Here is a 23,318-nt window from a genome sequence, read left to right as displayed (position 1 = left end):
ATGTTAATTTGTTTAATCCTTATAAAAATGCTATTTACAAATCAGAAAACTAAGGCATGGAGACTAAGCAACTTGCTCAGGGCTACAAGATTAGTAAGTGGCAGAGCCCAGGCAGACTGACTCCAGAGAATGACTTCATCATGACTACATTATACCTATACTTCCCTGACTTTAAAATCTGAGCAAATTGAAAATACGGTTTTGTTCTTGAAAACTTAGGGCAATCATTATATTGCTTTATAGTACAATAACAAAGTGAGAAAGCTGCTGAAATGCAGAAGGCCCTTATACTGAATGTACCAAAATGCCCAGCTTTTGTGGCTGGTGGTTTTTGCTTGTTTGTTTTTTAGTTTTTCTGATTTTTCCCTTGATATTAAGCTGCTGCTTACCACTTATGGCCATCAATGTGCCTAAAATGCCTTTATGTTATTTTCAATTTACCAAGATCTGAGAACCAAGCTTATCAGAAATAATATATACCAAAAAGGAGCCAATGAGGCTCTGAGGAGCTTCTTTTATAAAGTTGCTTATGCTTTGTTACAACCAATGTTCTTATATATTACACTGGCTTCAGGAGTGAATTCCATTAAATTGAGGCTTTCAGAAGTCTGATCCAGAGATAAATTGGGCATTGCCATGTAATTTCTGCTGACTGCATAAAATAATTATGTAAACTAAATGAGAGTCCTAAAAATTGACCATGTTCCTCCCAAAGTGGTTTATAGCAGTACAGAATTCATGCCTAGAAAATGTTGTAGTATTTCTTAGTTATAACAACACAACAATGTATAGTTTCTCTTATTCTTACCTTTGCACCACCCAAAAATCCCAAGGAAATGGCAACTCTAGCTCTTAGATCTGGCCTGTCTTTAGGCCACACGTAAGAAAGCATTGCTTTTATGATTTTCCGAGTATCAACATCTTTTAACTGTTCAAAGAGAGAAAACAAAGCAGTGAATAATATGCTATTTCAAATGTAACCATACTTCAATAATGCAGTTATATAAATATTTGAGAAATACATGAAAACATTACAAACACAACTTTTATTCTGGATCTAAGGCCAGTATCTTTCAAAGTCACAATATTTTGGAGAAAAAGAAACTATTTCAATTACTTTTAAAAAGCTACTCATTTCTCTTAAATTTCTTATTTTCAGTTTTAGCCACCCTCATATTACTAAAAGGTATTTGGTGGTAACAAGGGACAGGCGCTATACATTTATTTATTAAACTATCAAAACATTACATAAAACTTTAAAAACATTTCCATACTTCCATCTTTGTAGTAAAAAGTTTTATATACTTTTGGGCTATTTTTCAGTATTTTTATTTAAAATATTTTGAAGTCCTAAGTCCAAACTCATAGTAGTGCAGAGCTACAACACTCTGTTTAGGAAAGTAGGGGTTTGGTATTAACTATATCGAACAGAGTCTGGGTTATTAAACATTTTCAACAAAAACACAATTTTACAGTCATGCTTAATCTGACCTAAATCAATCTCACATTTTTCTTTTTCCCATGCTCCTGAGGCAACATTCTCATTAAATCCTTTTGTTTTAGTTTCAACTTTAGAGGCAGAATATTAAGAATCAAAATCGTACTTTTTAAAACCAAAATAAAGAGATCAATACATATATATTCCAAAGCTACTATATTATTATAGTTGGCAAAACAATTCCCACTTAAAAATTAAAATATTAACTCAATTTCTGGAAAAGGTAATAAAACAAAAAAGACTCGAAAAGATAATGCTCATTGCTTGTGAGGGAGTATGGAAATGAGCACTCTAATATACTGCTAACGGGCAGTATAATACACTGACACAATCTTTCTAGAAAGAAATTTGATATCTATTACAAGCTTTTAAAATAATTCTGCCTTTTGTCTCAATAATTCCACTTCTGGGAATTTATGCTAAAAAAAAAAAAACTTAGAAATATGCTCCAAGTTGAATCAATTTTACCTCTTAAAAATCTCTTGAGTCTATTTCTTTCCATTTCCAACCACCAACCTAACCCAAGCTATCATCAATTCTCACTTAAACCACTGCAACAACCTAACTGATCTCCCTGTATCCACTCTGTTCTCTGTTTAATAAGTTCACCCTGCAATCAGATACCATTTCCAGCTTGAAACCCTTAAGCAGCATCCTATCATTCTTGGGACAAAGACCAAAGTCCATAACACGGCTTATAAGGCCCTGCTAAGCCTGGCCCCTGACTACTTGTCACTCCATGTCTTATACCAAAGCTTTCAGTGTTCAGGCCACACTGGTTTTCTTTTAGTTCTTCAAATATACCGTAATGCCTCCTGCAATAGGGCCTTTGCACAATAGTATTCACTCTGTCTAGAATAATCTCTCTCTCTCTAACATCTCCCCCTCCAGTCCCCCAACCTCTTTAAACTAACTTCCAGGTCAAGCAGCACTTCCTCAATAAAGCTTTCCCTAACCCCTCAGTCAGGATCCTTTGCTGTATTCTCTCACACAACAGTACTCCTTTCCTTCAGAGTATCCATTTCAGTTATAAACTATATATACAGCAGTACAATTATTTGATTAACATTTGGTCTCCTGCTAGAATTTAAATTCCATGTGAGTAGTAACTCTGTTTTGTGCTCACTGTTGTAACCCAATACCAAATATAGTGGCTGACACACAGTAGGTAGTCAATGAATATTTACTGAATAAAGGAATGAAAATTTATTAGTAGGTATAAGGATGTTTACGTCCATGCTGTTTTAATAGAAACAAAATTGGAAACAGCCTGAATGATCAACATTGGGGAATAGCATAAATAAATCAGAATGTATGCATATAACAAAATACAGCCAGAGATATACCTAGTGACACAGAAACATGTTAAATGAAAAAAAATAGAGTAAAAAAATTATTTTTTGTGGGAAAAAAATGTGAGGTATGTATGAGTTCACATGTGCATGCTAATGGATGTGGAAAGCAAGATCCCCAAAAGTGTTAGCATTAATAGCTATGAATAGGTGGAATCATCGATAATTTTTTATATTCTTCTTTTTGCTTGCTTGTGTTTTCCGTAATTCAAATATATTCAAGAGGTGGAAAGTTACACAATTTCAAGCAGATTTGCAAAGCAAGAAAAGTGGGGGAAATTGTCAACATATAAGACCCAGGACAGTACATTATATAATACAGGTTAGTTTTATATTATGATTAATCCTCCTAGGGCCCAGCAAACTATTTTTCTAGTCTTCTAGGCAGTTTTATTGCATACGGAATAGCAGAAATAAAATTGCTGATATTGTACTGAAAACAGAAGGAGTACCTTCCTAAGCTGCTTTAAATACATAAGATAGCAAAACTATGAAATGCTGAAAAGGATAGTTCTTAATGCTTTATTTTATACACACACCTACACGTGATCTTGTGACTGGTAAGGTGTTTTTAAAAAGGGAGTAAGGCAGTAATTTTAAAATTCACTTTCCCAATCGAACTATTACAAAATAATTTAATGCATTATAACACCAGCTGGGGCATTTCAACCACTTTCCCATTTCACGAGTTTTGTCTGTCTTATTTTCTTGATGGAATAATGGAAAAAAGGTCCTATTTCCACGTATCTTTAGAAACACTGTCTCCTATCAAAACCTTCTACAACATACCCCAGAATTTTTTCAATAAGGACATAGAGAAGTTATGGCTAAGAGCAAGAAAATTATTCTAGTTGGCTTAATAGTGCATAAAATGTCACCACTTCATTTAGCAAAATGGGTTCCGAAGTTGCGTAATCATGCATTATGAGTCCATTAAGCTGTAAAGTACATGACTTCAGTTAGTTTAGATAAAGTTTGAAAAATAACATTTTTTAAAAAGTGGAGGCCACGTCAAAGAGGCATTTCAGAGGCTGAGGCACATTTTCAAAGAATTTGAAACCAACTTATTCCAGCTGCACAAGAGTAAAATAAAATTGGTGGCCTCAACACAGACTCTGAAAGACAATATAACCACCTTTCAAAACCACCATAGTTAATTCATACTGGACACTCAGTGGTAGTCCTGAAAGACAAAAGGGTTATCTAAGACTGAAAAGAGACCAACCGCTAACTTAAGACTGAATTAGACATCATCTTCACATCAACTATTCATTTTCTCCCTGACTCAATAGGGTATACATAGATAATACAAAGAGCATATATACCCTTTTAAGACTATGTTCTTAAAGGGTAGGAAATGGTCAAGGAGGATGACAAGGAATTGGGTTATTTAAAAAAGCACTGTAGAAAGAGTAATCACGTGATAGTGTATGGGGGAAAAAAAATCAAACAATGATTTAAGGAAATTGAAATTCTTTCTCAAGGGTCAAAATTCCTGAAGTAACTAATGGATAACATCATAACAGCTTTTCTTTAGGCCTCCTTTATACATAAACAGAAAGCATAAAATTCTTTAACTCTTCTGTTTATCATTTTCACAGTAAATAGAATTTAAAAGTTATTTTAAAAACATAACTGTGATGACTATATTATGACAACAGACGCTAAGATTGAATGCTCTAGAAATAGCATTAAAAGGTCTGCAAAAGTAAGTGCAAATCTACTTTCCTTCTCTGCTAACAGAACATTGTACAACGTGGTCTCCTTGCTGTAGTTATTATAAATAGCTTCAAACTTAGAACACAGAACTGACATTTTAAGCACCATTACAATGTAAAGCCAGTACTGTGTTAGTATGAGGAATAAAAGTTTTAGAGAGGTCTCAACTATATATTGAAATTAGATAGTCATAATTAAAGAAAAGCAATTAGATTCAGGGAAAAAAAAACACAAGGGTAACAAAAGAAGGAATTCAAATTGGCTTACTAAGATCTTTGAATAGTAATAAAATTGTATTTACTTTTCTCTATAAATTAGTTTAAAAGAAAAAGTTTAGAAATGTCAGAGAGCTGTTAAAGAGTAAAGTAACTGAAAACAAGGTGGTCCAAGAGGAAAAAAGCAGGTACCAGGAAAAAAAAAAAAACTTCACTGATATCAAAAACAATGCTCAATAAATACTTATTAAATTAATTAATTAATGTATCTATTCTCAAAGACATGAGGATAATTTTTTTTCTTTTTAAGAGACAAAGTCTCACTCTGTCACCCAGGCTGGAGTGCAGTGGTGTGATCATAGCTCACTGCAGCCTTGAACTCCCAGTCTTAGGCGATCCTCCCACCTCAGCTTCCCAAGTAGCTAAGACTACAGGAGCATGCTACCATACTGGGATTTTTTTTTTTTTTTTTTTTTTTGTTGAGACAGAGTCTCACTTTGTTTCCCAGGCTAGAGTGAGTGCCGTGGCGTCAGCTTAGCTCACAGCAACCTCAAACTCCTGGGCTTAAGCGATCCTACTGCCTCAGCCTCCCGAGTAGCTGGGACTACAGGCATGCACCACTATGCCCGGCTAATTTTTTCTATATAGATTTTTAGTTGTCCATATAATTTCTTTCTATTTTTAGTAGAGACGGGGTCTCGCTCTTGCTCAGGCTGGTCTCGAACTCCTGACCTCGAGCGATCCACCCACCTCGGCCTCCCAGAGTGCTAGGATTACAGGCGTGAGCCACCGCGCCCGGCCGGGATTTTTTTTTTTTTAGAGACAGGGTCTTGCTATGTTGCCCAGGCTAGTCTTGAACTCCTTGCCTCAAGCAATTCTCCCGCCTCGGCCTCCTAAAGCACTGGGGAAGAAAAATTCCTATTAATATCCTGGAAGTATACCCAATACTTAATTTACTAAATCACCACAACTTTTGATAGTTTTTAAGTATTTACTTATTTGGTATTAATATATAGGTTCATAAGCTTCATGACGCGGGATAGGTAAGAAGAAATATTGAAAGGAACATCTACTTGTACACAGGAAGATGAAACAACACAATCATAACACAATTGGCCAAAAACAAATATATAAATAAAAGTGGAAATACATGACTCACTTAATAGGGTACGATTGGAAAGCCATTAATCATACTATTATATACAGCAGTGCTCAATTCAACAGTATGATCTGAGGGAGAAAAGTAGTGCTTCGTGGCCAAATGCAGTATAAGTAAATGTCTACTGCTAATAATCATGTGGACAGGGCATAAGAAGAATAAAAAAAATCAAAACGTCTGGAGCAGCTCATTTGGTAGAATTTTCAGATATTAAAGATAACTGTATATTAATAAGTTGAATACACGCTTTGCTCCTCAGGTGGGTAACTTTATATTTCTCACCAGAAAAGGTTGTTAAGCACTGAAACAACAGCAAATTTTTCTACCAGAATCTCATTCCTTTCAAGGGAGTGAAGCCCAATGGGCTTTGATAAGAAAATGAAAGAGTAAGAAAAAAGAAAATGATCTTTTGGTAAAGACAGCAGAATCATCTTTTTCTAAGCTGATGAGGAATTAATTTATCTAAGAATTCTGGTCTTGTAAACATTTCCTAAATTCTAATAGCAAGAAATGTACTAACTCACAGAATCAAAGGATTGATTAAGAAAGAAACTACTTGGGGGCAAAACTTGTGGTGAAGAAGAAAAAATATATACAAAAAAATTTTGGAATGCTCTCAGTTTTGTAAAAATAATGGGCTATAGACTAAATGTTTTCTCCTTAAAGAACCAGTTTGGCAGAGAATTTGGAAGTACCCACAACTTCAAGGATAAGCAAACTGCCCAGAGAAGAGAACTGTTTCCTTGACCCAGCAATTGCAATTAAAGGAATAATTGAAACCACTACTTCAAAACTGTTAGGGATAACAGTGTCTTTTTTTTTTTTTTTTTTTGAGACAGAGTCTCACTCTGTTTCCCAGGCTAGAGTGAGTGCCGTGGCGTCAGCCTAGCTCACAGCAACCTCAAACTCCTGAGCTCAAGCGATCCTCCTGTCTCAGCCTCCCAAGTAGCTGGGACTACAGGCATGCACCACCATGCCCGGCTAATTTTTTCTATATATATTTTTAGCTGTCCATATAATTTCTTTCTATTTTTAGTAGAGATGGGGTCTCGCTCTTGCTCAGGCTGGTCTCGAACTCCTGAGCTCAAACGATCCGCCCACCTCGGCCTCCCAGAGTGCTAGGATTACAGGCGTGAGCCACCGCGCCCGGCCGATAACAGTGTCTTGATAAAAGCTAGGTCAAAAGAAGACAAGGAAGTTCAGTAGATGTCTAACTGAAAAATCCAGAGGGTAACTAGAAAATTTTTCTCATATTGTTGAGGACATAAGTATAGTGAGTTTTGGATAGGAGAGGAAAATATGTATTAATTGTCAGGAAAGGAAAAAAATTGTCAGGAATGGCTTTGCAATTATTGTTACTTTCGCTATATGTCAGGGTTTGTTTTCTAAGCTCTGTTGGTCTGAAACTTCAATGACAAGCTTATTACAGTGGTGATTAGGCCCTTTTCTTAAATGGATTATGCTACACATGAGATGGATTTATACCCAACAGTACATTTAATAATTTACAATTTAAAAAAAACTACCAACGAGACTGATATTCACGTTGGCCAGTCAGTGAATTTTCTATCCCAAAAGGAAGACAAGTTGAGAAAATCAAATGAAGATCAAATGAAATCAGTGCTAGAAAACAGCTACCCCATGTCATCCAGGTATTCTTGTCCACTGGTCTGAGTGTCCACTCATTTTAACAAGCCTAGAGACTCATTATCTCACTATCTCCCCAATCCTCCAATTTTTAACACTCTAAATTGTTTCACTTCTGATCACATCAAGATTTACACAAAGCTCACTGACTGCTCTAGTAAATACTAATTTCTCTTCTAAAACTACTAGCTCTATCTGTATCCAATCAATGAGAATGTGTTTTAACATTAAAAAAAAGAGTATGTCAAGCAAAGTCTGGGAAGTAGTCCTTTCAATAAGTTCTGCATTATTCATGTTCTTGTTAGGAGCACAGGACTAACTAAATTTAGTAACAGATGCTTCTTCAAAAGCAGCATATAAATAAAAATGTAAATATGGGAGTAAAGCTCCAAAATCCCTACAAAAATCTGAAGATTCTATTATAAAAAAAATAATTCCTTAGTTCATCTTTTTAAAACAGAAGTTTTCAAATACTGAAATTGCCATTCCTTTTTCACAAACCCTTTATGATAGCCACACTGGATAAACAGATATTTTAAATACATTCAGAGCAATATTATTAATGCTAAATTAATAGTTGTTAAGAACATACAAGTGCAAATGAATAAAAAGTAAAACAAAGCCTGGTGTGGTGGCACGTACCTATAGTCCCAGCTACCTGGGAGGCTGAGGAGGGAGAATTGCTTGAGTCTTAGGAGTTCAAGACCAGCTTGGGCAATATAGTGAGACCCTGCCTCTAACTAACTAACTAAATAAATAGTAAAGCAATAGAGAGTTCGGCTGGTTATAAGGTAATATCTATTATTTGTCAGAGTGATAGAACTTCTTTGTGGCAGTTTAGATATTCTGTCATTTAAACTAAGTTTCTAGACAGCAGGGACTTGGTCTTGTTCACTATTTTATCTTCAGTACTTAGCACAGAGTTTAGCAGAAAGCAGGTATTCAGTACATACTTCTTAAATGAATAAATTACAGCAGAAGACAGGCCTTACAATCTCACATTTTAACAATAGTAGCTAATATTTATTGAGCATTTTTTATGTGCTAGGCACTATTTAAGAGCTTTAACATGGTGTACAGAAGTAAGTAATTTAAATTCCCTTCAGTATTATTATCACCCTCATTTTACAGATAAAGAAACTGAAGCGCAAAAAGATTAAGTAACTTGTTCAAGTTCATTCCACTAGGAAGTGATGGAGCCACAATTCAAATATAGGCAGTCTGGCACCAGAGCTCAGGCTCTTAACTACAACTTCATGCTCTCTTTTTTTCTGATACAGTCTCCAAGCTCTATTATTCTATGATTCTATTTAGCTAACAAGGCTAACGTAATATAAAGATGACAGGGGAAAAAGAATAAAGAAGTAAAGACCAAATATAAAGCATTATGATGAGCTTTGCTTTGTTCTATTTTGTTAGAGAAGAAAAGAAACTATCTTCAAGTTTATATTGCTTGAGCCTAAGAGAATTGACTGCTCCTCCTTTATTAGTCAACATATTTTTGGTTGTGTTTAGAGCATTATTAGCAACTATCCTTAAAAGGCCTTGATGACAAATGATCCTGAAAACTGTCAAATAGCACATCAAAGACTAATAATGCATAGATAAAGAAATCTCATCATTTGCTTAATTTTTAAAATTCTACTTTATGATGATACTTTGCTGTTTCTAAAGATAATCATGAAGGACAGTAACATAAAAATGGGACAGAAACATGAATGTGAAGTGTTTTGAGTTCTATGAAAGAAAAGAGCTACACTGGGAATCTAGGAAAGAGACGGGAAAAAGCATTGAAAAGTTTTTCTTGCCAATCACTTCCTACCAATAAAATAACTAATAGTTATTTATCTCTCTACAATTTAAAGAGTACTTTTACATAAAAATTTGTTCACTTGACTACCAATCATGAAAATATAATTTCTACCCAGAGACACCATATTTATATACTGATTAGGTCAGAGGAAGAAAATAAAGGCAAGCTCAGAGAGAAAGGGCCGGACAGAGAACTGTATGTATATCAGTACTTCAATGACATTTTCACTCACTTAGAAAAAGTGTAGTGCAATTAAATCTTTTTATTTCAGTGGCCCTACTGCTTAGCATCCCTGCACAATGATAATAATAATGATAATGATAAAGAATATGGATAATTAGATGGATCAGGTATATACAGAATTTACCATGAAGCTAGGGGATATTCTAGTATCCTTCTATCTAAGTGTAGAGAAGGGGGAACATTAACCTTTGAGTACACACACAAATTACTTGCAAGTGCTACATCTAATTTACCTACTTATTGATAAGGCTAGATTACATGATAAATAACCTCAATCAATGCTACTTTAAAGAACTAAAGCATTTGGGTTGATAAATATCTTCTGGTTTAGTCAATCATGAATTTTTGTTTGTTTTAAGCCTGACAAAATATCATCTATGTAACCATGGTAAATTCATATGGTTTTGCATTAAAGAACATGCAGCTAGATGAGTCAATCAAAATATTCTATAATATGATCATCTTAAATACATGTATCTTTCATGCAAGCACAATCATCAACAAGAATTTCCAGTTACTTGTTATTGGCTCTTACCCCTTCTTTTGGGTCTGTATGGAGCCCTCCTCCTGCGTGACCATGCCAACATGTCCTCTTTTCTATCAGTGGCCATGCCTGGAGAGTCTAGTTGAAGATGATACCAAACAGTTCATTAGCTATTACAAAATTTAAGATGTTTAAAAATCTGGCTTAGATAGTCTAATCTAATGAATGTCCTCAAAACAAATTCAGAAACATAGCATTTAGCTTGGCTAAACACCATCAGAATTAGCTTATAGCTAAATTTATACAAGGATTATTAAGATATAACAAATACTCATACAGAAGTCACTTTCTCTAAATATCTTTTAAAATTAATGTTTAAACATTAATTAAACATTACTAATGTTTAAACACTGTACTATACTTCTACTTGACTTATACGGGCTTTCTTGATGTCATTCACTACTATAGTGCTGATAATCTGTTATTCTATTATTGGCAAGAAAGTATATTATACAGTTAATTTATATCTCACTTGCTTTCCTTGTGTGTACATTTTTGTTTTATAGTTAATACAGTTGATTTTACACAACTGAGTCTTCTTATTAGTCTAGCTCAAATTATACATTCAGAAACAAAGTATTTTTAATACTTCATAGTCTGTCTTATCCTGTAGTCATTTGCATACATGCTTTGTCTTTCCTATTACAAGGTAAAGTTTTTAAGATTAGGGACAGCATCTTTTGTCTTTGTATCTCCCATGGCACATACCACAGTGTCTTACACATGAGCAAGGTAGGTTTCAATGCTTATTGGATTCACTTATAAAATAAAGCTATCTATAAATCTAACTAGCCTTTAAAATATGCAAACATCTTACCTATTATAAAATTTTTAAAAAGCTTTAAGATTACTGCTTAGAAAAATATAAAATCACTTGAGAAAATATAATATTCAACAAGATAGTAAAGATTAGGCTCAAAATTTAGGCTTGCTAATATTGAAAGTGTTTTCACAATTAAAAATACTTAATGAAGTACATGGATTTAAAGACATTTTTTCAGTCGGTAGCCATAATAATCAATAATTAACGAACAAGGACACAGTTCTTTACAAACACAAACGTGTATCAACATCATACATAGCATAACAGTATCAACTCTGGGTCAAGCTGTGAAAATGGAATTACAAAAAGCAAAAGTGCCTTCTTGCTCTCACTATTTGAGACACAAAAAGTAACTGCCATAAATGGGTTATTGATTTTTGGATCAACAATGTTAAAGCATTTTGTAAAAGGAAAACATCAAAAGGTAATTGTTTGTCTGACAATGTCTCTTTGTGACATTTTTTCCTCTAAAAGACTAAGCAACAAATTTTATTAAGGGGTCTAGTGAATACATCATGAGGTAATGAGGTCTTCAACAAAGCAAAAGACTAAAATATAATAAATTTAGTGGTGTCATGCATGGACAATGAGAATATTAAGTACAGTTTCCCCTTAAAACTTTAATTTAAGAAGGAAAATAAAATTCATTTCTACAGTCTCTGCATAAATTAGAACAATGCCTTGTGCCTTAATGGCAAATAATTATTAATCAGAAAGAAAATAAATAAAGGAAGTATCCAGGATTTAGACCGTCTTCTAATTTTCTAGTCTTTTTCTATCACGGAGATTTACATGTCTCATTTTAAAGCACTAGGAATTTTTAAAGATGTCTTTCATTTATATTAGCAACAAAAAATAACCCTCATCAACATATAAACTCAGCATCGCTTACCTCATGGGCTCTAATAAGCTTAGAATCCCCCTTGGTATTCTGCTATCTGAATATCTTCTAAGGTAAAGAAACTTCACTCACTTGAAAAACTTATAGCATTTCATATATCAGATATAAATTAGCAGGATAAATTTAAGTGTCAACATGCTGCCATTACATTTATAAAAGCTTTCTGAAAATGTTACTCTAGTTGGCACTGATCTCAAGAGATTCAGATAGATTTCTCCAGGGGTAGAAAAATATCAAGACTTCTCTCTGCATTTCTAGCAGAAACATACCTTCTTATTCATCTTGCCAGTATTCAGAAAAACATGAAAAGAGAAATTATTTGGGAAATGTAAAATATGTAGTATAAATTGGGAAATGCTCCAAGGGCTTGTACGTTTTTCCTAGCTCTATATAAAAGTGTTTGCTTAATCTTACCTTGGCAGCATCTAATAATTGTCTTGAATTGCATTTTCTCACTCTCTGCCATGCAGTATTTCTTAATGACTCTGGGATCTGCTGAAGAGAAGGAAAGGAGGGGAGGAGTTTCAGAGTAGACAGTTAATATTCAAAGGTTATTTCCTTTGTTCATAAACATATATAAAATTAAAACCATAGCTAGTGTTAGAGAGATGGTTATGCTTTTAACACATGCCCCAAAAGATTTCAAAACATAAAATTTGGGGTTCAGGTATAAAGCAAATTATATTACTCATTTAAAATGTCAAATTTGGTTTCTGTGACTGCACAGCCTCGGAGGTGAGGTCCCGATCTGGCTGAAGACACTGGATCTCATTGTCCTATGCACTTTTGTGCTCCCTGCCCCCAATTCCCTCAATAAAGTGGTTTGCCACCCCCCACAATGTCAAATTATATTTTCTTTTCAGCCCCTTTCTCTCTAGGTTTCTGTTTCTTTTCTTTTTTCCATTTTTTAATAGTCTTTGTTTCTTAAAGCCCCCAAAGTCTTCAACCCCATTTCTTTCTTAAATGGTTTTTATGCTCTTTCCAAATACTCCTCTTTTTTTCTAACTCCCTTCACTGCATTTTATTATGCCCTGCCTTGTGTCTGTTCTCTCTTTCGTCTTAATGTGAATGCCAAATTTATACTGGTCACAAGATCAGTTTTGACAAACATTTCTATGTAACTAGCTAATAGACTCTAAACAAAGTTTCCCTGGGGCAGTATTTTTTCTCATAATGCTCCAAAAATGGAGCTGAAAGAAGGCAGAATAAGAACCTCTTCATGGTAATACCACACACACATCTGTAAAATGGACACACATCTTTCTGAAATGCACCATCATTTAGTGAGGAAAAATTTGCTTCTTAGGTCAAGTCTCTCCCAATAGACAAGAAAGAAATACTTAGGCCTTCCCTAAGCTGTAAGTAAGTTGTAAATGTACAGTTGGACTAATGTCTAAATATAAAAATCAATGTTGTACACTGTAAAATTGCCAAAAACCAAATCAACCAAAAGCCAACCTCTATACACAAAAACGTAACCAAACTACTGAGAAAATTAGTTCATTTGTTTTCTAGAATGTAATAAACAATAGTTGATTTCTGCTTATGTATATTTATAAACATATAAGGCATTCCTTGAACTATGACAATTTCAAAAATACCAACAGCTGTTTGCACACTTTCTTGCTGAACCCAAGCTCCTATACTGTACCATGTACCCTCCAATCTTTTCGCCATAGTAACCAAGCCATGTACTGTAAATGATACCCTTCTGGTACTTAACTCCGCTGTTTTCCCTCCTGCCTTTCTCCATATATTCAGACCTTCTACGAGCTTTACTCCATTTTCATGTTTTTCAGAAACTCCTAATTCAAGTAACTGCAAATCAAACAAGATCTTGCTCACGTTTGCACATGCACATGCAATGTAATCTTCTTTGCCTTTCACATCTTGCCCAGTTATCTCGAGTAAAGGACTATCCACTTTCTTTTCTTTCTTCTCTCTCAAAACCATGCCTATTACATGGCCACTAGATAAAAGATTGATATTGGTGATACACTTAACAGCAAAAACATACATTCTGAAGTGATATTGTGCAAAATAATGACAACTACCATCAAATCCAAGCCCTTGAAAGTACACATAAGTCCCCTTCAGAATTTCCAGCTACCTCTTTATCCCTCTCTAATCAAACCATTTTATCCTTAAGCATCAGTATTTAAGGTAAAAAATTTTAAATGTTCATATTCAAACTGAACTTCTAGCAATAAAACAGCATTGTTAAAATTATCAAATATTTCAGGCATATAAATTTCAGAAAACAATATAATGAACACATGTATAAGCACTACCAAACCTAAGACATTACAGATAAAAAAGAGAGCCCTTGACATACTCTTCTACAATGTCACCACCTCCCTGTTGCCCAGAGATAACCAGCACTGATTATTTAAAACACCTCTCATTGCAAAGATAAAAATTTCAGTTACATAATGGATTAACACCTTTTGAGGACTCGCCTTGAAACCCTAGCACTATTTATTAAATATAATATTGTCCCTATGGAAAAATGCTCTGAGTTTCAAACAACAGACTTAAAAATATTTCTGAAACATAATTCATTTATAAATTAGATACTACCCTACTTTGAGAACCCTGAGGGAAGGGTTTATAGCAAAACATCTACCACTTACAAATTGAGGAGGGCTATAGGAGAAAAATGATTAATTCTGTGAAACTTGATTTGAAAATTAGAGGGTTAGATTAGATGCCCTCTAAGATCTATTCCAACTCTGAAATTCTATGATTTTTATACAATGAAATGAAAAGGCTGCTGTTATTAACTAAATTTTTAAAAACTTAATTGATTATAATTTATTTCTTCAATAAATCTAGCATCTGAATTTATTTATAACACCATCCCTCCAAAGACATACATAACAATAAACCATGTACTACTGAAGATAATATACATAACTTATATGCACAGATACCAAGTAAATCCAGTATACTGAAAATGACAGTCTGCCAGTCCATTTTAGGAGGCAGGTAAGTTAAAATGTTTACACTAGAGGGTTGTGTTTATTTCACCTAAAAAAACAAGAAGCTCTGAAAGAACCTGAAAATTAAAAAGTCCATGACCTCCAAACATAATAATGTATGCTCTCATTTAGATCAACACTATTCATCCACTAATCATTAAACATATTAATCCTCAAAAAACAGTTGCATGGGCATAATGCTTTGTTCTGTGTAGACATTTGATAAGTATTTATAAAATGAATATCAACACTAAAACCATCGATCTAGCAGACAGAGCTACTTCCATGTAAATGAAACCAAGACTCACGTGAAGAAGTTAATAAACTTGGAAACCTATTCATGTTACAATTGCATTCTTCATTTAAGGTAAAAATTCAACCTTTACCAAAAATAATCTATTAATAAATTTTTTTTAGTGGTTACTAATGATTGCATCCTTTTTTATAATAGTTAACGTTCATAATTCAATTTATGCTCAGTGTTTATGACACTTGAAGAATTACCTAATAATAAAAAGAGATTAAAAACCAATTTATAAATTGTCAACCCATCAGGAATTTTGGAGTCAATTATATATTCTGCATTCCTGAAGCTTCAGAAACAAAACTAAGTTTACAACTATCTATCCCTGATGCATGTAATGCTTAACAGTATCAGTCATGTGTGAATATTGTTATCATCTGATCATTAATCATCTGTGATCAAAACTTAAAATATTTATTAATAAAATTAAGCTCTCAATACATTCTTAAAGAGAAACTGCTGTGATTTTAAACTACATTTAACCTTCTTTAAAAGTGTAAGTCTGACATAAAACTTGGTTTTCTTCCCACCTGCCTAGAAACCAGGGGTGGGGGTATAGGGAAAGTGAGAGGAAAAGGGAGGAAAAGCAGGAAAGAAATGGTAGGCTGTCTTCCTAGATTTTGTAATTACAGTTCTCAGCTGAAAGTTGGGGGAATAAAGGATTTTCTTTGCTGTGTTAAGTATTCAATAAATGCTTGTTGAATGAATGGATAAATGGCAGCATAGCATAAGGATTTTAGATAGCTCAATTCACCTGAGTCGTCATTTATTAGACCACAAAATCATCAGGTTGAATTCTGTCATTATAAAATTTGATGACTCTAGAACAGGGGTTGGCAAACTTTTTTTTCTGTAAAAGATCAGATAGTAAATATTTTTTTTTCTCTTTTAGAAGAATACTTATTAACAAAGGTAAAGGTAACTTTAAGAAGATTACATAAAAGTATAATATATAAGAATAGCAATTACCCTACATTCTCTATCCCAAGTATGCTACATTATTTTTGCTAATAGTACTTATCACAATATATATTATATTTTATATTTACAGTCATGCTCTGCATAACATTTCTCTCAACAAAGGACTACATACATACATGATGGTGGTTCCATAAGATTATAATACTGTATTTTTACTGTACCTTTTCTATGTTTAGAAATGTTTAAATACACAAATACTTACCATTGTGTTACAATTGCCTACAATACTCAGTACAGTAACATGCTGTACAGGTTTGCTGCCTAGGAGCAATAGGCTATATATACTACATAGCCTAGGTGTGTAGGCTATACCATATATAGGCTTGTGTAAGTACACTCTATGATGTTGCACAATGGGGAATCTGCCTAATGATGTTTTTCTCAGAATGTATCCCCATTGTTAAGACATACTTCTCAGAAAGTATCCCAATTGTTAAGCAACACATGACTGTACTTGTTTTTTATTGTATATATTAAGGTGGACATGTTTTAGTATATATATACACATAGTGAAATGATTACTTCAGTCAAATAAATTAACATATCCATTTCCTCACAGTTATTTTTGTGTATGGTGAGAGCACCTGAAATCTCCTTAGCAATTTTCCAGCATACAATATATTATTATTAACTATAGTCATCACACCGTACATTAGATCTCTAGACTTATTTATTCTACATAACTGCAACTTTGTACCTTTTGACCAATGTCTTCCCATTTGCCCCACTTTCCCATCCCTGGTAACTGATATTCCACTCTGCTTCTATGTATTCAACCTAGATGACTTACACATGAGTGAGATTATGCTACATTGGTCTATGCCTGGCTTATTTCACTTAGTATAATGTCCTCAAGGTTCATTCATGGTGTCATAAATGGCAGGATTTCCTTCTTTTTTTAAGGATGAATAATATTCTACTGTTTATATATACACCACCATTTCTTTATTCATTCATCCATCTACAGATACTTTAGTTATTTCCCATCTTAGCTATTGTGAATAATGCTGCAATGAACATGGGGATGCAGATATCTCTTTGACATGCTGATTTCATTTCCTTTGGGTATATAATCAGTAGAAGGATTACTGGATCATATGATAGTTTTATTTTTAATTTTTTGAGGAACCTCCATACTGTTTTCCATAATGGCTACACCAATCTAGATTCCCACCAACAGTGTACAAGGGTTCCCTTTTCACCACACCCTCACCAACACCTGTTATCTCTCATATTTTTCATAAAAGCCATCATAACAGGTATGAGGTGGTATTTCATTATGGTTTTCATTTGCATTTCCCTGATAATTAGTGATGTTAAGCACCTTTTCGGATACCTGTCAGCCATTTCTATGTCTTCTTTGAAAAAATGTGTATTCTAGTCCTTTGCTTATTTTAAAATCAGGTTATTTGGGTTTTTTGCTATTGAGCTGTGTTAGTTCCTTATATATTTTGGATATATTTTTTTTGTAGAGTTTTTTTTTTATTTCAGCTTATTATGGGGGTACAAAAGTTCAGGTTATATATATTGCCCGTGCCCCCCCAACCCCTGAGTCTGAGCTTCAAATGTGTCCATTCCCTAGACAGTGCACATCGCACTCATCACGTAGGTATGCACCCATCCCCCCGAGTCAGAACTTCAAGCATGTCCATTCCCTAGACAGTGCGCATCGCACTCATCATGTAGGTATACACCCATCCCTTCCCCCCCAGCCCCCACCTCTGTCTGATACCCGATCGGTGTTATTCCCAAATGTGCACTTAGGCATTGATCAGTGAAACCAATTTCATGGTGAGTACATGTGGTGCTTATTTTTCCATTCTTGGGATACTTCACTTAATACAATGGGTTCCAACTCTCTCCAGGAGAACCAAAAAGATGCCATATCACCGTTATTTCTTATAGCTGAGTAATATTCCATGGTATACATATACCACACTTTGCTAATCCATTCATGAGTTGATGGGCATTTTGGGTTGTTTCCACATCTTTGCAATTGTGAATTGTGCTGCTATAAACATTCGGGTACAGGTGTCTTTTTTTATAGAATGACTTTTGTTCTTCTGGGAAGATGCCCAATAATGGGATTGCTGGATCGAATGGTAGGTCTACTTGAATCTGTTTAAGGTATCTCCATATTGCTTTCCACAGGGGTTGCACTAGTTTACAGTCCCACCAGCAGTGTATGAGTGTCCCTGTCTCTCCGCATCCACACCAACATGTATTGTTTTGGGACTTTTTGATAAAGGCCATTCACATTGGAGTTAAGTGATATCTCACTGTGGTTTTGATTTGCATTTCCCTGATGATTAGAGATGTTGAACATCTTTTCATATGTTTGTTAGCCATTTTTATATCTTCTTTTGAAAAATTTCTATTCATGTCCTTTGCCCACTTCTTGATAGGGTTGTTCGATTTTTTCTTACTGATTTTCCTGAGTTCTAAATAGATTCTTGTTATCAGTCCTTTATCTGATGTGTAGTATGCGAAAATTTTTTCCCACTCTGTAGGTTGTCTGTTTACTCTCATGACTGTTTCTTTGGCTGTGCAGAAGCTTTTTAATTTAATCAGGTCCCATTTATTTATTTTTGTTGTTGCTGTGATTGCCTTAGGGCCCCATAAAAGATATATGGCTTGCAAATATTTACTCCCAATCAATAGGTTGCCTTATCATTTTGTCAACTGTTTCCTCAGCTGTGCCTTCTGCTTTTTAGTTTGATATAGTTCCACTTCCTTATTTTTGCTTTTGTTGCCTGAACTTTTGGTGTCACATCCAAAAAATCATTGCCAAGGCTAATGTCAAGGAGCCGTTCCCCTATGTTTTCTTCTACTTTTATGGCTTCAGGTCTTATGTTTAAGTCTTTTATCCATTTCAAGTTGATTTTTATGTATGGTATAAGGGTCTAGTTTCATTCTTTTGCATGTGGATATCCAGTTTTCCCAACATGATTTATTGAAGAGACAGACTATCCTTTCCACATTTTGTATTCTTGGTGCCCATGTGGACGATTAGTTGACAGTATATGTGTGGGTTTGTTTCTGGGCTCTACATTCTGTTCCATTGGTCTATGTTATCATCTGTTCCATTGGTTTTATGTTATCACCATACTGTTTTAATTACTACAGTTTTGTAATATAATTTGAAATTAGGAAGTGTGATGCCTCTGAGCTTATTCCTCTTTGTCCAGATTGCTTTGGCTATTTGGGGTCTTTTGTGATTTGAATAAATTTTATTGTCATATTTTCTATTGCTGTGAAAAATGCCACTGGAATTTTGATAGAGATTGTGTCGAATCTGCTATTGTTTTGGGAAGTTCGGAAATTTTGATAATATTAATTCTTCCAACCCATGAAGATGGGATATCTTTCCATTTATTTGTCTTCTTCAATTTCTTTCATCAATGTTTTACAGTTTTAAGTATACATATCTTTCACCTCCTCAGTTAAATTCATTCCTAAGTATTTTATTCTTTTTGATACTATGGTAAATGGCATCGTTTCGTTCAGTTCCTTTTTTCAGAAAGTAAATATTTTTGAGTTTGCAGGCACATAGTTTCTGTCACAACTACTCAACTCTGTCATTGTTGCATGAAAACAGCCATAGATTACATGTAAATAATGAGACTGGCAGTGTTCCAATAACACTTTATTTATGGACAATGAAATTTTAATTTCATATAATTGTCATCTATCACAAAATATTATTCCTTTTATTTTCTCAGACATTAAAAAGGATTTTAATAAGTCCTCAGCACAGAAGCCTTGCAAAAACAGGTGGCATGCTGCATTTGGCCCAAGGGCCATAGACTGCTGACCCCTGCCTCTAGATAATTTCTAAAATCCCTTCAACCTCCAAGGATTTTGAGAATGACATGGCAAAAGAAAGCATCCCCACCAAAAAATCTCCACAACCACCATCACAAAAAACATGCACAGAACTTCCTTCTTCCTCAAACAGTTTTCCTTTTATCTACCAAAATTTCACATCTCTGGGGACATAATACCAGCAGCAAGGCCTATTTAGCAGACAGCATAAAAACTCTTCATAGAGCTTTTTATGTCTGTTCAGGCAACTTCTGTGAAATAAGTTTCCTTGTTCCCATTCACATAAGAAGCTCATTTGTCATAACATTGTTGTCATCATGAAACTTAGGCATTGCTTCATAAGTTTTAATTAAGTAGTGTGAGATTTCACGCTGCTTATTAATAGAGTAACAAAGAATTACAAAGCATTTGCCAAATTCAGGGCAATAAAAACCAATGACTGAATATTAAAAGTTAAGAAAAAACTTCAGAACCAACTCCTTTTAAATCATAAAATTAGGAGACAAATGCATAAAGAGAGCTTTATCATATTAAGAGTGAATTTACCAAGGAAACATTTTAGACATATTTAATAGTGAATTATTTCATTGGCCTGGTTTATTAGAACCTAAAAACTTTAGAAAATTGGTATGAATCTCTCAGTACTTCTAAGATTCCTAGTCCTATTGTGTTTGTGCATAGAATGGAGACGCTATCACACATTTCACACTGCAGCTGGAATGCTGAGATAATGTAAAAGAAGTCAAGAAAGTAGAATTGGACTTATTTTCTACTACTCTACAGTTTCAACTTTTGGTAATTTAATAGTCTTACTCTTTATGTTCACTAATGTGGGCTCGGAAGAGAACCCTCAAGCACATTTCTTAACTCTCAGTTCCATACTTGGACAACATGAATTAGTAATAGACCTGCCACTTTGTTTCATTATATTTTTCTATAATGCTAGTTTATGTTTGTTGCTTTTTATGTATGTGTCAAATTGCCACTGATGACTAAATTACCTGGAAAATTACCCTACTCATACAAAATAGCATTTTCATTTACTTGGATTATTCTAGAAGGCTCACTATGCAGGTCATATCCCAAACACATTGGTTGCTTTTATAAGCATTCCAGTAAAGTCTGATAACAGGTGGTCCTTTGGTAGGACATACTAGACATAATCTGCTTATAACAGAGCTGTAGACAAAGAGAATATTGATGTAAACACAAACTCAACTCTGGGACTTACAAATGATACTTAATGAGTTCCTGCTTAACACTAGATGGAAAAGGTATTTTAAAGAAGATATTTGTTTTTGTAAATTTTAAATTCCTTTCAGCTTATCTGTATCTAGTATCCTTCTAGCAGGCTGAAAGTTAATTTCTGCTATAGAGGTAGGTAAACACAGGCATTTTGGGCAATTTCTGATAGCAACCTGCCACTCTCCTCAACGTGGGTGTTTTCTCTTTATCTCCTTGCTTCCCCTTTTTTTGTTTTTCTCTTTTTATATGTTCATTGATTTCTTTTTCTTCTGCCTATTTTTTAATTGTTAGTTTAGTACTGCTAATGGTACTCAAGCCTGAAAGGTTTCTAACCATTATCCCATTATCTCCTCATGGTCTAATTGAACAGACATGATATAGAATGCAACTGTTTATTTCTGATAACACTATTATTGCCCAAAACAACTGAATTAGCTCCTCAAATGGAAAAAGGGGACTTTTTCAAAAGACACTGCAAACCCATCCTCCCCTATCAAAACTTACACATTAAAAAAAGTCTGAATTTTGCTCCCTCTCATTTTTCCTCGGGTCTATTTCAGCCCTAAAAACCTATCAGTTTTTTTTCCAAAAATATCTACTCTTCTTTTCAACTATACTTCAAAAATTCATACAATAGCTAGAATACTTGTTTTCACATAATGCCAGGAAGAAAACTGACAGCTCTCCTGGAAGTATTTTAAGAGTCATCTTTTTTTAAAAAGCTGCACCCAGAGCCTTCAAGTCACTCCAGAATGTTTCAACAGTAAACAAACTCTGCTCTAAATTCTTACCAAACTTTTTAAACTGCACTGAACTGCTGCAATACAAAAAGGGTTTTACCTCACACACTGTACACAACAAAAATTTTAAATACTTGATCCTTATGCTTTAGACGTTAATAATCCAAAACTGACAGATGCAGGCATAAAAGTTACATCAAGACAAATGCTATGGTAAAATAATATCTTGACTGCCTTCCTACTATCATCCACCCCAAAAAACCCTTCAATTATAGTTCATTACTGTAGATGCTTAGTCTATAACAGTATACCAGATTCACTGAAGGCCAGGGTAGTTAGTATTTTACGACTTTTCATGTTTTCATTTTGATCTTGTTTTGCTAAGGTATTTTTACATTATACAGCAATGTGGATTAGTAACAGCTATTCTATAATTATGTTAGTAAGAACAGCAGCTACCATTCACTGAACACTTACTATTTGGCTGGCCTAATGTCCAATAGTACATTATCTCACTTCATTCTCACTGCAACCCTACACAGTAGGTACTGTTACTATTATTATTATTATTATTATTCCCATTTTACAGATTAGAAAATGAGACTCAGAGAGACTGACTTGCTCAAGTTCACACAGCCAGTAAGTGGTGGAATGGAACTATCCATTCCTAACACTATCAATACTAACAATATTAACAATGTCACTGAACCTAGTGAATTTATTAACTGTCATCTTGCTGATTGATAACCTTGAAATGTCTAAGTTGATTTTTATTGTTAACAAGGCACACATGATTTTGTTTGGTTTTTGGTAGAAGCATCAATAAAATAGTGATGTTAAAAATATGTCACCAGGCCGGGCGCGGTGGCTCACGCCTGTAATCCTAGCACTCTGGGAGGCCGAGGCAGGTGGATCGCTCAAGGTCAGGAGTTCGAGACCAGCCTGAGCAAGAGCGAGACCCCGTCTCTACCAAAAATAGAAAGAAATTATATGGACAACTAAAAATATATATATATATAGAAAAAATTAGCCGGGCATGGTGGCGCATGCCTGTAGTCCCAGCTACTCGGGAGGCTGAGGCAGGAGGATCGCTTGAGCCCAGGAGTTTGAGGTTGCTGTGAGCTAGGCTGACGCCATGGCACTCACTCTAGCCTGGGCAACAAAGTGAGACTCTGTCTCAAAAAAAAAAAAAAAAAATATGTCACCAAAAATGACAGAGTATGGAACTCCAAAAATTCAGCCCTCCACTAAAGCAATTAAGCTGGCAAAAATGGTCAGATCTGAATCAATTTTTTCAGAACTCTGGAATCTAATGAAAAACTAACAAC

General features: G+C 34.4%; 1 protein-coding gene across 6 annotated transcripts in view; it reads right to left on the bottom strand.

The window, feature by feature from the left end:
* Window positions 1-23,318, bottom strand: part of ABCB7 (ATP binding cassette subfamily B member 7) — a 103,613-nt gene that overhangs the window by 43,987 nt on the left and 36,308 nt on the right. For 2 of the 6 annotated variants that reach the window (XM_069462798.1, XM_069462803.1), the window contains exons 2-4: window positions 12,329-12,409; window positions 10,182-10,268; window positions 809-928 (exon numbers count right to left, since the gene is read on the bottom strand). In XM_069462798.1, the coding sequence (XP_069318899.1) occupies window positions 809-928; window positions 10,182-10,268; window positions 12,329-12,409 (288 nt within the window). The remainder of the gene's footprint in view (window positions 1-808; window positions 929-10,181; window positions 10,269-12,328; window positions 12,410-23,318) is intronic. The other 4 variants (XM_069462799.1, XM_069462801.1, XM_069462802.1 and 1 more) reach the window with 4 other exon arrangements.

The sequence above is a fragment of the Eulemur rufifrons genome, chromosome 30, assembly GCF_041146395.1.
Source record: "Eulemur rufifrons isolate Redbay chromosome 30, OSU_ERuf_1, whole genome shotgun sequence".
Classification (NCBI taxonomy): domain Eukaryota; kingdom Metazoa; phylum Chordata; class Mammalia; order Primates; family Lemuridae; genus Eulemur; species Eulemur rufifrons.
Note: the sequence above shows the minus strand (reverse complement) of the source record. Positions and strands in the feature narration are given on the sequence as shown.